Source organism: Macrobrachium rosenbergii, chromosome 23 (assembly GCF_040412425.1).
Source record: "Macrobrachium rosenbergii isolate ZJJX-2024 chromosome 23, ASM4041242v1, whole genome shotgun sequence".
Lineage (NCBI taxonomy): Eukaryota > Metazoa > Arthropoda > Malacostraca > Decapoda > Palaemonidae > Macrobrachium > Macrobrachium rosenbergii.
The window spans coordinates 43,666,578-43,680,213 of record NC_089763.1 but is presented as its reverse complement, the minus strand read 5'-3'; the positions used below and the strand labels follow the sequence as shown (position 1 = coordinate 43,680,213).

Genomic DNA, 13,636 nt, shown 5'->3' with positions numbered 1-13,636 from the left:
AAGAGAAGATGAACTAGAAATGGCCATCACTTGTTATTAGATTTGAGGGAGTGTTTTAGTCAAGACAGTGACTGAGGGATTATAAGGATTTGGTCATAAATGAAAGGTGAAAATTTGGTCAATGTAAAGATAAAGCAGTTGGGCAGCAAAATAAGAGATAAGAGGGAATGGATGAAAAGTAATAGACAGAAAGTGGGTGGGGCTGAAGGGATGCTGTATAGACCCTGCTTGCGTGCCTTGTAAGGCACACTGCAAGTAATATTCTCTTACGAGGATTTAGTGCGGGAGTCCTTGTTCAAGGCAACTCTCTTCCATGTAAGAAACCAGAATTCTTACTTATGGCTGGTATCCCCATGGTACCATACAAAAAACAACAGATGGAAGTGTAAAGTATAAGTTTGTGGCAAGGCTTTGTATCATTTCCTGGACAGGTCTCCTGTTCTTTGGTACTGTGAGATGTTGGAATGTGTGATAAGGGCTCAGCAGACAAAAAGGCAGTGTGTAGCTTGTAAACAAGGCTAATATGCACAGAAATACACAAAGCTTAGAGAACTAATTAACATAAAACAGGAAGTCTTTGTGTTCATGTCTAAATTATGCTGGGAGCTATGAATTGCCAGAATTTTAAAGCAAAGAATACTGAAAACAAGAAGACCAGGTTTATCACCCAGGAACATGCACAAACCATAAATTACACTGGGAACCTGAATTGCTAAAACTAAAAAAAAAAAATATTGTGGAGTCAAAATCAGACAGGTTAAAGAAAATCTGATTTACTGAATATAGCTCAGTTTTAATATTAACAAGTAACATGCATGAAAGGGTAGCCTAAAGTAGCAAAATGCATATGCTGTAGTGATATGGAGGGAGAATATGGAGATAAAAGCTAACAGATACATAAGGTAAAAGTAAAACAGGAAAACTGTTAAGGAAAGGGATTAAAGGAACTCGTACTACATACTTGTTGTTGATGTCTTAAAACCTTAACCTTATTTTATATCCATCTACCAAGTGTCTACATATGAAAAGAGAGGTTTTTGCAAAACAGTTTTTTTGTTTGTATTCTCAGAAAGGAATGTATAAGTCCTTGTAATGGATATCATTTTTTTCAGTGTTTTTTAATATCCATAAGTGATAAGTGCATATTAGGTTTTTTTGCATTTTCTGGGATATATTTGTTGAAAGTCAATGCTTACTGACGGGGAAGATTTAGAGTTCACACACTCACTTAAGGCTGGAAGTGGTTATGTAGGATATGTTGAAAAAATTGTGATGAGTTGGTAGGCCTGTAATCTGTTTGATGGTGTAAGAAGCTAGCAGAAGGCTTTTAGATACATGTTTAGTAACCTAGGACTTATTTAATTAGCAAACACATGTTAAAGTTACATCTTCATGATAAGGCCAACCAAGTTTTATGATAAGTTTGAAAGACGAGAAGAAGGGATGATGCATTACAACCATGTCATAGCAGTTAATTCTCTCTCTCTCTCTCTCTCTCTCTCTCTCTCTCTCTCTCTCTCTCTCTCTCTCTCTCTCTCTCTCTCTCTCTCTCTCTCTCTCTCTCTCTCTCTCTCTCTCTCTCTCTCTCTCTCTCTCTCTCTCTCTCTCTCTCTCTCTCTCTCTCTCTCTCTCTCTCTCTCTCTCTCTCTCTCTCTCTCTCTCGTGACTCTTATACTCTTATAGCAGTCTTGATTCTCCAGTGACTCTTATAGCAGACTTGATTCTCATATAATATATGAACTGTTACTTTCTCTTCTTTACTTTGGTAGAAGCATGCACACAATTTTTATTGGCAGCATAGAGAATGCCAGTAAGAAAATATTTAATGCCCTTATATGTGTACACTAGTACAGACTGTTGTTTTACGTGTCCTTAACTTCTGATTGAAAGTTGAACATCTTGCTTGAGAGCTGGAATAGGTTTTGTGTGTGTGTGTTTTTATTATAATTTTTTTTTTTTTTTTTGGTTATAGGGGAAAATTTCAAACTGCTGGTGTATGTGATTAAGTACTGCTTTTGTCAGAATTTCGTATAGGTAATCATGAAACTGCTGTTTACTGTTTAATTGTTTTCGTTGTCAACCTTTGTAGTTTTATGTATAGGAGGTTTACAGTATCCTAGTCAATTTTACAGAAATAACAGTCAGAAATTTGAGGTGTGTTGCTGAAATTTTCATAGTCTAAGTAGACTTTGCTAAAGTCTCTTGAAAATATTTTGTGGACCATTTCTGTTAGGTAGCCATATAATAAATAGACTGGCTGGGTTTGTAGGAGTGTGACTTCATTTTTTTTTATCAGAATCTAACAGTGATCTAAACCATAAAGTTTTGTCAGTTGTTTTACAGTGCACCATTTTAACATACTGGGCTTTATCATAATTTAGTTGAGATTCCTAATTTAGTTGAGATTCCTTGGGTTTCATTTTGTACACTATTGGCTTCTGATTGGTGTAGTTGTCATCTTTGTTGTGGACCAGTTTAAATCATTTATGTCATTCAAACATTATAATTCGATTCCTATAAATGGAAGGGTGGATATTAGTTTCTTATGTAGTGCATTTGCAGCATGATGCAAAATTAACACCTATTTGTAGGTGATGTAAGCATCTTATCAGTATCTAAAATAATAAAATCCGAGTGGATCTTTCTTGTTTGTCTGCCCCAGGTGGGGGTGGGGTAGGTAGGGGATCGGGAGGGTTGGGGAGACATGATGCATCCACCCTCTTCCTGCAAACCTGTGTGTCTGCCCTGGGTGGGGCTGTGGTAGATAGGGGATTGGGAGGGTAGGGGGAACATGACACATCCACCCTCCTCCTGCAAACCTGTTTGCCCACCCCAGTTGGGGGGAGGGTAGGTAGTGGATTGGGAGGGCAAGGGAGACATGACAGGCAGTGCCAGGTTCCAGTGCAGCGTAGCGCGCACCATCAAGCTTGTTGTTAATAATTGTGCAACTCTTCAAACTGTTATCTCAGAGTTAAGGCATGTGAAAAGCAAAGTTTGTGTAATGTACACTATGAAGTATTCATCCAAATCAAACATTTACTTTTACTTTGGCCAAAGTGTATTTTGTTCTAATTGGATCTTCAAAATACTCACCAAAAAATAACGCCTGATTGATTCTCTTCTACATTTGGTGAACTACCTGTTAGAAGTTATTACTACACCATCCATCAAGCTTTTTGCTTTATATAGTCTCACTTGACTTAGCCTTAATCAGCCTACTTAATTTTATTGATTTTTCTCACATTCACTGTTACATGAAATTTTGTTGACTTCTTTAGATTCAGTCAATTTTATCCGTATATATTTTATCCCAATACAGTCAACCCCCAGGATTCGTGTAGGGGTTGGGATAGGGACCACAACCACCACAAATCGTTAAAATCCACGAATACTTGACATCCTCCCCCCTGAAAATGCTTATAACTGTAGTTTGATGACCCAAACACCAAAAAAACCTCTAAAAATGTTTATAACAGTCTATTTTAATAGTTCAAACACTAAATATGCCTTAAATTATTATCCTAAACACTTGAATTTCATGTCAAAGTCATCTTACAACATTACCCTTAAAAATATATGGCTTAGCTAAATGTCAAAACTTAAGTTACCCCTGTATCCAGGGACATCCATTTTCTCTCATACAGTATTGAGGCTGACCTGTTTTCTTTTTTCAATAGATAGGGGAGGCATTGGCAATTCACAAGATAGTTATGTACCTAAATATTTCAGTATACATTGAAAAAAATACATCTGCTTGATATATGCTGTGTTTACATTAATATTAATATTTGAAAATTAGTAAATAAATTTTTTATAAAATTTTATTTATTCATGAAAAATGAAAATACAGTAGCCATTCCCCGGTTATCGGCAGGGGTTCCATTCCCGACGGTGTGACAATAACCGAAAATTGCCAATACAGTAAACCCCCCGTATTCGCGTTCTCATGATTCTCGGACTTGACTATTCTGCGATTTCTGTGTGGAATGTATATACACATTATTCACAGAAAATTCACCCATTCGTGGTATTTTTCAGTGCGAAATATGCACTAATTAATGCATTTTGACATTTTCATGCATTTATTCATTTATTGTGTTAAAACTATTAAAATACTCAGGTATAAGCATTTTTAGAGATTTTTTTGCATTTGAACTATCAAAATAGGCAGTTCTAAGTATTTTTAGAGGGGTTTTAAGTATTCACAGATTTTAGCTATTCGCAAGGGTGGGGGGGTTGTTGTGGTACGCATCCCCGCGAATACAGGGGGTTAATGTAACCGGAAATTGACGATTTTCGGGGCTTATCGGTGCCTCTATTAGGTGTGTATCTGCACTGAGAAGCAGATATTGGTGCCAAAAATCTGTTATCATCGCCGAAAATCCAGTTATTATCATCGCTAGACAGGCGCCATAAAACCGGATCACCGATAACTGGGGACTGCCTGTAATTAGTGAATAGTATTTCTCGACGAAATAAATCCGTGAATTGCAGAATTTTCATGAATAATTTGGGGATAAGTTCCACAGAAAAATCCGCGAATCGGTGAAGCTGCAAATTCTGAACCGGGAATAGGCGCTGGTCAACTGTACTGTACTGTACAGTTTGCATTATGAATTTTTTATTGGCTACATACTGCTGACGTAGATCAGTGTGTGTTGATACAAGGCATTTTGTTTACTTTTTGTAATAATGTTCCCATATAGCCTACTGTAAGTATTTTTACCAAGCTGCTTTGTCTGATGCTCCTTTATAAGTTTTGATTGGTTTTTGAGAGGTAATTTTCACTTAATTTTGTTCGTGTGCAGCCCACTTCCTAGGTTAACTTCCTGTTAGATTGTGCTCATCGTCCAGTCTCTTTTGTTCTCAACACGCCAGAAGGGAAAAGAGAAAATGTTGGTTTTGAGAGTGGCTGAGGAAAAGTGGAAAAGATAAAAAAGAGGCAAAGTACTCTATATATATTGGAATGATGAAGGTAGTTTGTTGACAAGTTTTTAAATACAGAGAATGTGTTAACTGGATGATGTTGGCATAATAAAAGAAGCAGTAGAGAAATGACTGGTTGATAGACTTAAAGGGGCCTCGGGAAGATGGAAAATTTAAGACCCAGAACCAGCTTGAATAACAAGTGATTTATTAAAATCAGCAAGATTAAATGAGGCGCCCAGCAGAGCAAGGATGCAAGGGCTGTTTGTTACAAACTGAGAAAAACACTTTTAAAGTTTTCAAACATCAGTATCTCTGAAACCAACCATACAATTTTAATATAGTTTTCACCATTTTAAAGGAAATTTGTCTTTGTACCATATATGTATTAAAAAATTATTGCATTATTATATGTTATACTTGAGCTGTAGCATAAAATGTAAGATAAAGTAGAATGTGCCGGCTTGTTATTTTGCTTTATTATAATGATTTTTGTGGTTGAATTTACTTTCTCTGGCCATCTCTTAGTTATTGACATTACAACACATAAGAAAAAAATTCATGGTAAACACCAAAAAAAGTAAGCAGGCTCTATATAAAAAAAGGTAAACAGCAACAAATAACATTTATTGTAATTTCTTATTTTTAATCAATAATTTGGTTATGAATTTTTTTTAGATTAATGTTAAATCAAAAATAAACTTCTTAGTTTAACTACATTAATTGAACATAATAACAAAATCATTAGTATACCATACTGCAGTATCAACTTGTAGCGCTATTAACAGCTTCACCTTCTCTAATAACAATCTTTTGGTGATCACTATTATCAACACTAGCAGCCATAGTTAATATATACGCTATTGAATTACTACAAAAATACTCATAAAAAGTAGAAAAATAACAGAGCCTCCACGAGTGAGACAACAGCGTGTTAGCCAGCAATGAGAGAACCGAGAGAAAGGACGGGACGACATCTCTGTGTCCCATTATACAAGATGAGAGCTGCGTCAAGCCAGTAGAAACGCAAACCCAGTCTGTGCGCGTTTTCATTTGCCACTGAGACCTATTGGGAGATGGGTGGAGACAGCAGTGCTCGCTCGCCCATACTCCCTGCGCGTACCACACCAGGTTTAAAGGGACAATGGAGAGGCTCCCTTGCTCAAGGGAGTCTGTTGATCCACGTTTCTACATCCCATAAGGGTAAAAAAGTACTTGTGTTCAGTGTCGTATTAGACCATAATGTTTCAAGCCTAAGGTCATACTGTAAGTACTGATGCATAGAGGAAAGTCAGGGGAAAAATGTCATACTGCTAACTCTAGCCGCAGTGGCGCTTACGCCCTTGCTCCGCAGTGTGCCTCAAATACAGTAGTCTAATGAGTATAGACTGATGAAATGCTTGTCATGGTTGGGGATGTGGCTATGACCTGTGCTGTGGGGGTCACCATATGGAGGAAATCAGTCAATTCTTTTAAGGTTTTTGAGTGGTTTGTGGATCTGATTATTGACACAATGATATTTGGCATAAAGCAAAAGTGATGGCTTGCATTTGTATAAACGTTTAAGAATGCTTAAGTTTTAAAATACTGTACTGCATTCAGATTTTGTACTCCAAGAAAAGTGGGATGAAAATATTTTGAATTAGTATGTAGATTTCGTATGTATCTGTCATACAGTTGTGTGGATGAGTTTCAACTGCTGTTAATTTTAGAATTAATTAATGTAGAAACTGTGACAAAATTTTTTCCAAATCTGCCTATTTACTCAAGTTTGAGGTGTAAGTCAGTCAATCATTTTCAGGTAAGAATAGAAAATTTCAACCCTAGTTATGGTAGTGAGTTAGTCATTTTTTATAATGCAAGAAGTGAACCCTTGTAGTGTGTTTTTAAGAAACAGATTCTTATCTACCCTCTCCAACTGTTCTTTAGAAGGTGAAATTAATCATCACGGTCAAGGTGTTTTTCGTCTTTTAATGCAGCCCTTTTCCACTTTTTTCCCTTCATAAGCTAGTTTTTTCCTTGTGCACTTCCTCATCCTCGTCAGCCTTGCTGGTGCCTTGTACGTGGTCTCTAGTTGCTCAAGAGGTCTTTCTCATGTTCACCAAGAAATCGCAGTAAATACCATGCCCCCTTATCTCTCAGGGTGATACTTAGGTTTTTTCTTTAAACGAGTATTTATTTCATATTTAATCTTTGTAAAATACTTAAAAAAAATTTTTAAGAAAACTATTTTTCTTGAATAGTTAAGTTCTCTGCTGGATGGAAGTAATTTTCCAGTACATAACACAAGAGAGGAGGTTTTCTTATAATGTGCATTTCTCGTATGTATTAATGTACTGCGATCAAAAATAGTGTACTAACCTGCAAAGTTATCGCATTAAAGATAGAAACTCACTAATAGCTTCATAGCACTTGTTAACTTATGTAAGGTTTTGCCATAAATTTTTTCTAATTATGCCAAATACCTTCCATTATTCAGTATGTTAGTAAAGTTTGCCAGTAGCATTTGTACCTAAAAGGAATATGCACTAATTGGAGACCTTTTATTTTTCCTTCTTCTTTCTTGTCTTTTGCTATAGTTCTGTACGAGGACTTTGTCTTGAATTTGATCTGTAATATTGCTATTAAAGCATTCATTGTCATACACATTTTCAGTTAAATTCTTTCAAGTATCGCAGTGATTGAAATGTGGACGTGGTATTTCTGAAGCCTGATCTTGTTTGTGAGACGAACTGACTAATAACCAGTTTTGCACTTATGAATGCCATCGCATGCAAATCACTCTTATTATGTTAGGTTGTCTCCCATGTCATGGAGATATAGCTGCAGTGAAGGGGTAAAGATATGTTGTTAGTGTCTTAGAAGTGATCGGTTTGTATTCCCTTTCTTTTCTTCACCTCCTTCCTCCTCATCACACTGTATTTGATTATATTTCTGAATTTGAATATCGTACAGGAGTTTTGGTGCTTTAGGATGACAGACTTGCAGTATGTATCAATATGAACAGTTTACTGTATTTCAAAGGCCATTAAATTTCCCATTTGATTTTACTTTCGAATCTTGAAATATGATACAGGAATTTTGGTGCTGTATGATGATAAACTTGCAGTATGTATTATGTAAATTTTATTTCAAAGGCCAAGAAATTTCTAGTCTCTAATTATATTCTCAGTATAAAGATGATTTTTGGCATTGCTATATGCTTATTTGTTGATGAATTGTCATTCTCATAATTTCTTCTGTGGCTTTCAAGATTTGAGGCGTCGGGATGGTGTGTTGGTGGTGTGAAGCGCGAGAGTGCAGCAGCAGCAGCAGCAGCAGCGGCACAAGCACCAAGGTGTTGGCTAGATGAGCAGCACCGCGGCCGAACCCCCTCCAGGGGAACCTCCTGGAGGGCAGGCGGGGGACCCAAACACCGGCCCCCAGACATCGGCCAGCTCCTCTCAGCAAGGTCCTCACTCAGAACACTGGTAAGATTGCTAGTATTAATACGATCACTATATTTTAAGGCATTTGATTATGCTAGTACTGTATTGTTATAGAAACAGTAACCTAATGCCCTTTCCTTGTTCATCTACTTTTCTGTATGGTGAGTTTATATGTTGATAAGGGCTTCAATAAAAGTAAAATTATCTGCATTGACTCTTTCAGTCTGTGCTAAGAAACTTGGCAACTGTACATTGCTGTATGTAACACACACACATTTATTAAGACTAAATTAACCTTTCTCTCCCTTGTTTTTATAATACCCTCTTTTAACAAATGAATGGTGTTCCTTTTTTTTCCATATCTTTGGGGGTTTAGGGGGGTAATTAAGGCGTGCTCTCTTTTTTTTATCAGCATTGAAGTATAATAGATGATATTATTATCTCTAAAAAGATTCAAATGTCAAATTACTGATAATAGAATAGCATAGATGTATGCTTAAATCCAGTTCTCTGTGAAAAGTGTCATCTGTAGTTTTAATTACATTATATAATACAGGCAGTCCCCGGTTATCGGCGGGGTTCCGTTTCTGAGGGTGTGATGATAACTGAAAATTGCCGCTAACTGAAAATCGGCGATTTTCGGGGGTTATTGGCGCTGAAAACCGTCAATTTTTGGTTATCGGTGCTGAAAACCACCGATTTTCGGTTATCGGTGCCTCTGTTATGTGTGTATTGCCCCAATACCTAATTATCAGCGCCGATAAGCAGAAATTGGCAATTTTCGGCACCGAAAATTGCCGATTTTAGTTGCTAGACAAGCCCCATAAAACTGGATTGCTGTTAACCGAGCCCCCCGTTAACTGGGGACTGCCTGTATAGGGAAGCATCTACCCTAGCAAATAGAATGTACTGAAGTTGTTATTAGTGTGTGTGTGTGTGTGTGTGTGTAGTTTTGCAAGAAAAAACCATAAAGCAATGAAATATTTAGCATTTATTTAGATATATCCCTGTTTAATAATATAATTTTATACTAGGAATTATCCCAAGTTGGGAGATATAGTTCCCTTGAGGAGGAAATAAGGTGATTTTTTCCTACAGATACACAGACACAGACAGGAGTAGTCTTCAGTGCTAGGTGGAGTTGCTCATTGAAACTTAGTAACAAGGTAGCTAACTATAGTTGGAGGATGATTGGGGGAACCCCCAACCCACCTGTTGTCACCAAGCACTATTTCTTCTGCCACCATTGAGTATGGACTTTATACTGCCCTCATGCCAACTGCCAAATGGAAAGCTCTGTAACTTCTTGTATCTTCTGTGAAAGTGGATAATGAAGGGTATAAAGGATGTAAGCGGGCATTTAGTTGTTCAGTGTTGTTGGTAGTGTAACTGTTATAGGGTAGGCAACCAGCTAACTCCCCAACAGTGTCAGGCCAGGTATCTGCCCGTTATTGAGTCCAGGCTGACCTCTTTTTTTACCACTCCTAAAGGAAAGTGTGACTTGTGGACTGAGCAAGGCAAAGAAATACGAGTGTTGAGCTTCTTTCTAATCCTCATTATTGTTGATCTCATCCTCCTCCTCTTCATCTCATCATCTGAGGAGACCTCTCACAGAAGTTCAGTCAGACCTCCAGTGAACGCTTTCCTCCTCTGTGAATTGGCAGTGGCATTTGCTCTTCTGCTGGAGAGTGTTTGCTGTAGGTGGGGTTGACCAAGGGTTCTCTGAGCATGTCCATGAACCTGCATCTCCCCATAACTTTTGAGGCATGATGCCCCTTCCTGTCTGAACACTTCTTGTACTCTAGCTTAGGAGAACAAGCCTCATGGATGTAATAAGGTGAAGAATGCAAGTGCATATTTTCCCTCTCCACCTCCTCCTTGTGGTCAGCCCTTCTTCCTCTTTGTCTTCTGCTTCTTGTTTCTTCCATGGGAAGAAGAGGAAGGGGTCTTAGAAGTCCTCTTACAAGAGTTCCTTCGTAGATGGTTGATGTAGAATCTGCTCATGTGTCTCCCAGTATACTTCTGAAACATGAGGGCTTTCTCAAACTCTTGCCTGTTCATACCTCTGCTGAGGTGTGCAGAAAAGTCAATGGTACCTTCTCTTTTGGTGTGGTGTGTGCATAATCCCAGGATTGTGTGCATGCAGACAGGTTCATGTGTGACAGGTCATTGATACCATAATAGTATCATCTTGTTAGCATGTATATACATGATTATGTGAACCCTCCAGTAGTGTCTGGTGCATCTGGAATTCTCATTGTATGTGTACATGATCTATGGATTGTGCACTTTCAACAGAAGATTGATGTGTAGAAGGTTGCAGCTCTACAGAACCACTGAGTATAGTGGCGACCTGTAGTCCTTGTTTTGTCCAGAACTCTCTTGATGTACTCATAGATGATCCCCAAATGCAGTGTGTCAACAAATGTTACTTCATTTTGATACTGTTGAGTATCATGGGGTGTCATGCATGTGATCATTCAGATGCTGAAAGTGTTCTTGGTTCATCCAAGATTGCCATAATTCACGTGCATGATGGGGAATTGAATAAATATCTTCAGTGTCTGTTTTGGCTTAGACCCATCATACAGAAGTCAATGGGATTGTGGGCAGTGGTTTTAAGGAATTACAAGTCAACCTTGATTCATTATTATGTGAAATTTTATGTAATTCTAAGGGATTGTGGAAAATGATTTCAACTAGTTAACAAGTCAACTCTGAATCATTTTCAGTGATCTGTAGCTATAGGCCTGATTTTTCATGTCCACGATCCGAGAGCACTCACCAGGCAGACTGGTGTGTCATCCTCTCAGGAGAGGATTCAACTCATGCCTTAGGGGAATCTGTTAGAACCTTATGGTTCTTCTTTCAGAACTCCCCTAGGCAGAGTTGGAATGTAGATTCTTTGGCTCATTGAAAGCTGGATGCTCTTGTGGAAGCTACCCTTTCATTGAGCTTACCTTGTCAATAGAATGTACTCTTAGAGTGCAGTCAGGAGACTAGGCAGTTGTTCCACTGCTGTGGATGCTATGTTCCTGTGGTGTTTTGGGTGAGTTAACATTCTAATCTGCTGCTGTCTAGCAATCAAGCAATCTACTTTCCTCTGTTGATATGCCAAAGGAAGTTCTGCAGGCCTTGGGGTCTAAGATATGGCCAGACTTTCCAGACTCGTTGAGATGTATTGGACTGGGGAGGCCTGGGATTAATAGCTGTACCCTCCATCACAAAATCTTATAGATAACTGCTATACCATCAATGCACCAAGCTGAGGAAATAATGAGTTACTGTATTATTTAAATATATCCAGCTCAAGCTCTCTGTAAAATCATTTGAATACCATGCCGCTAAGTAATATATGTATTCGTTACTCAGATCTCACCCATTGTTGTTGTTGTAGCTCTGTTGATGCTTGCTTAAGGAGTTAATGATATTGCTTTACAAAGTCTGCTATACCTGGTTAATAATAAGACTTACTGAGTTCTATACCCAGATATTATTACAGCTGTATTATTATTGTTATTATTTATTTTATTTATTTTATTATTATTATTATTATTGTATCATTTGTTGCAGAATTGCTAATCCCCATTTTCCCCTCTGTTTATGGCTTTCCTTAAATCTTTTGAATTTAAGTTTTCATAGTTGATGCTTACTAGTTTCAAATTTAGAAATGCAGTGCTTTAAATTTTTGTTTCAATTCCAGTGAGGGAGAAGATGTTGGAGGAGATGATACCTGTGGGAGATTGGACCTTCGGCCTCCTGTTCCAGGAGAAGAAGACCTCCAAAGATCCCACCAAGTTCAGCAAGGGGAATGGAACAAAGATCCCCTTGCTGCAAGCCAGCCACCTTATTCAGATTGGGGTAAAGGCCCCCCGGGTCCCCACTTGCCCCATTCTGTTGACTGGGGTAAAGAACCCCCTGGAGACTGGCATCCAAAACCTTTAAACCCTCATGCAGGAACTCATCTATGTTCCCATTACCAAGGTAAGGAAGGATAAGATTCATCATATATTCTTAAAAAGTATGTGAAGTGACTGTAGTATGGGAAGAGACTAAAATTAATAGTTTGAAAGAAAGGTATTTTTGTACTGGATGAGGAAAGCACTTCAATTTATCTGTTGACATTGCAATCAAAGCATCATGATAGTGAATGTTCTAAAGCACTGAGTTGTAAAGATTTTTGTTTAAACTGTAATTTTCTTTCACATAACTCTCCTCAGTAGTCTAATACAAAGTTGATGATGTTTTTATGGAAAATTAAGTCAATTTACCTTGAAAAATGGAAAGCAAGTGTATTTTTTGTAATTTGATTTTATTTTCTATGTAATTAGCATTAGTTCATAAGGAATAGTGATGATTGCTTGTTAATGTGGATCATGTTCACGTGTAATGAAGTTGATGTATTTAGGACTCAGGTTTTTAACTAAAATTTTTATTCCTTTACCTTGGCAGATATGCAGAACATTGTGTTGAAATGAGAGGGCTGTAGAGTATAATACTTTCAGAAGTCTTTTTTGTTGTATAACTGAATTTTTATTTTTGCAGGTGATGGAGGAGGTGATTTTCCTGCTATTTTAGGAGGATCGGTTGAGGGGGGATCTCCTTGCTTTGGTGGGGGTGAAGGAGGGACTACTCCTCCCGCAGTTCGATGGTCTGAGTCATTGTTACAGCTTTTAGAAGATCCTCATGGTGTCCAGCTGTTTCAAGAATTTTTGAAGGAAGAATGTGGGTCATGTGAGTCATTGCAGTTCTGGTTTGCTTGCAATGGCCTTCGAAAATCGGATAAGCAAGACCCTTCACAGCTGGTGACCATTATCTGGAAACGGTATATTAGGAATTTCGTTGTTCGTGTATCCGAGAAGACGTACAAAATGGTCAATGATCGCATCAATGCTAGAAGTATTGACCGAAGCATTTTTGATGATGCACAGCAAGAGGTTTGTACCCACAACTTTGTACTACTTGACATTTAAAAAGATATTCAAAAGCTCCCTTGAAACTATAGCATCGGTAAACATTTTAATTTAGGCCTTGAATGAATGTCTGTGTTCTGTTTATTGATGCATCCTTGAAAGCTTTGACTGAAAATTCAATCTCATATCCTATTCAAGGAGTTTTTGTTATTAAGTAGTTGAACCAGACCACTAAGCCAATTTATGTAGCTCTCACAGAGCTGGGCAAAAAAATTTGGCTTTATTGACAAAAATGTGTACATTTTATTGATTGAATTGCAGTTTTTTTTAATTTTAGAATTTCATTAATTGATGATGGCAGATTATGAC

The 13,636-nt window shown here is 37.7% G+C and overlaps 1 protein-coding gene across 7 annotated transcripts in view; it reads left to right on the top strand.

Annotated features, from left to right (window-relative positions):
* LOC136851570 (axin-1-like) overlaps positions 1 to 13,636 on the top strand; it is an 88,619-nt gene that overhangs the window by 23,288 nt on the left and 51,695 nt on the right. For all 7 annotated transcript variants that reach the window (XM_067125836.1, XM_067125832.1, XM_067125838.1 and 4 more), the window contains 3 exons: positions 8,180 to 8,396; positions 12,058 to 12,338; positions 12,900 to 13,291. In XM_067125836.1, coding sequence (XP_066981937.1) covers positions 8,275 to 8,396; positions 12,058 to 12,338; positions 12,900 to 13,291 — 795 coding nt within the window. In that variant the 5' untranslated portion in view covers positions 8,180 to 8,274. The remainder of the gene's footprint in view (positions 1 to 8,179; positions 8,397 to 12,057; positions 12,339 to 12,899; positions 13,292 to 13,636) is intronic.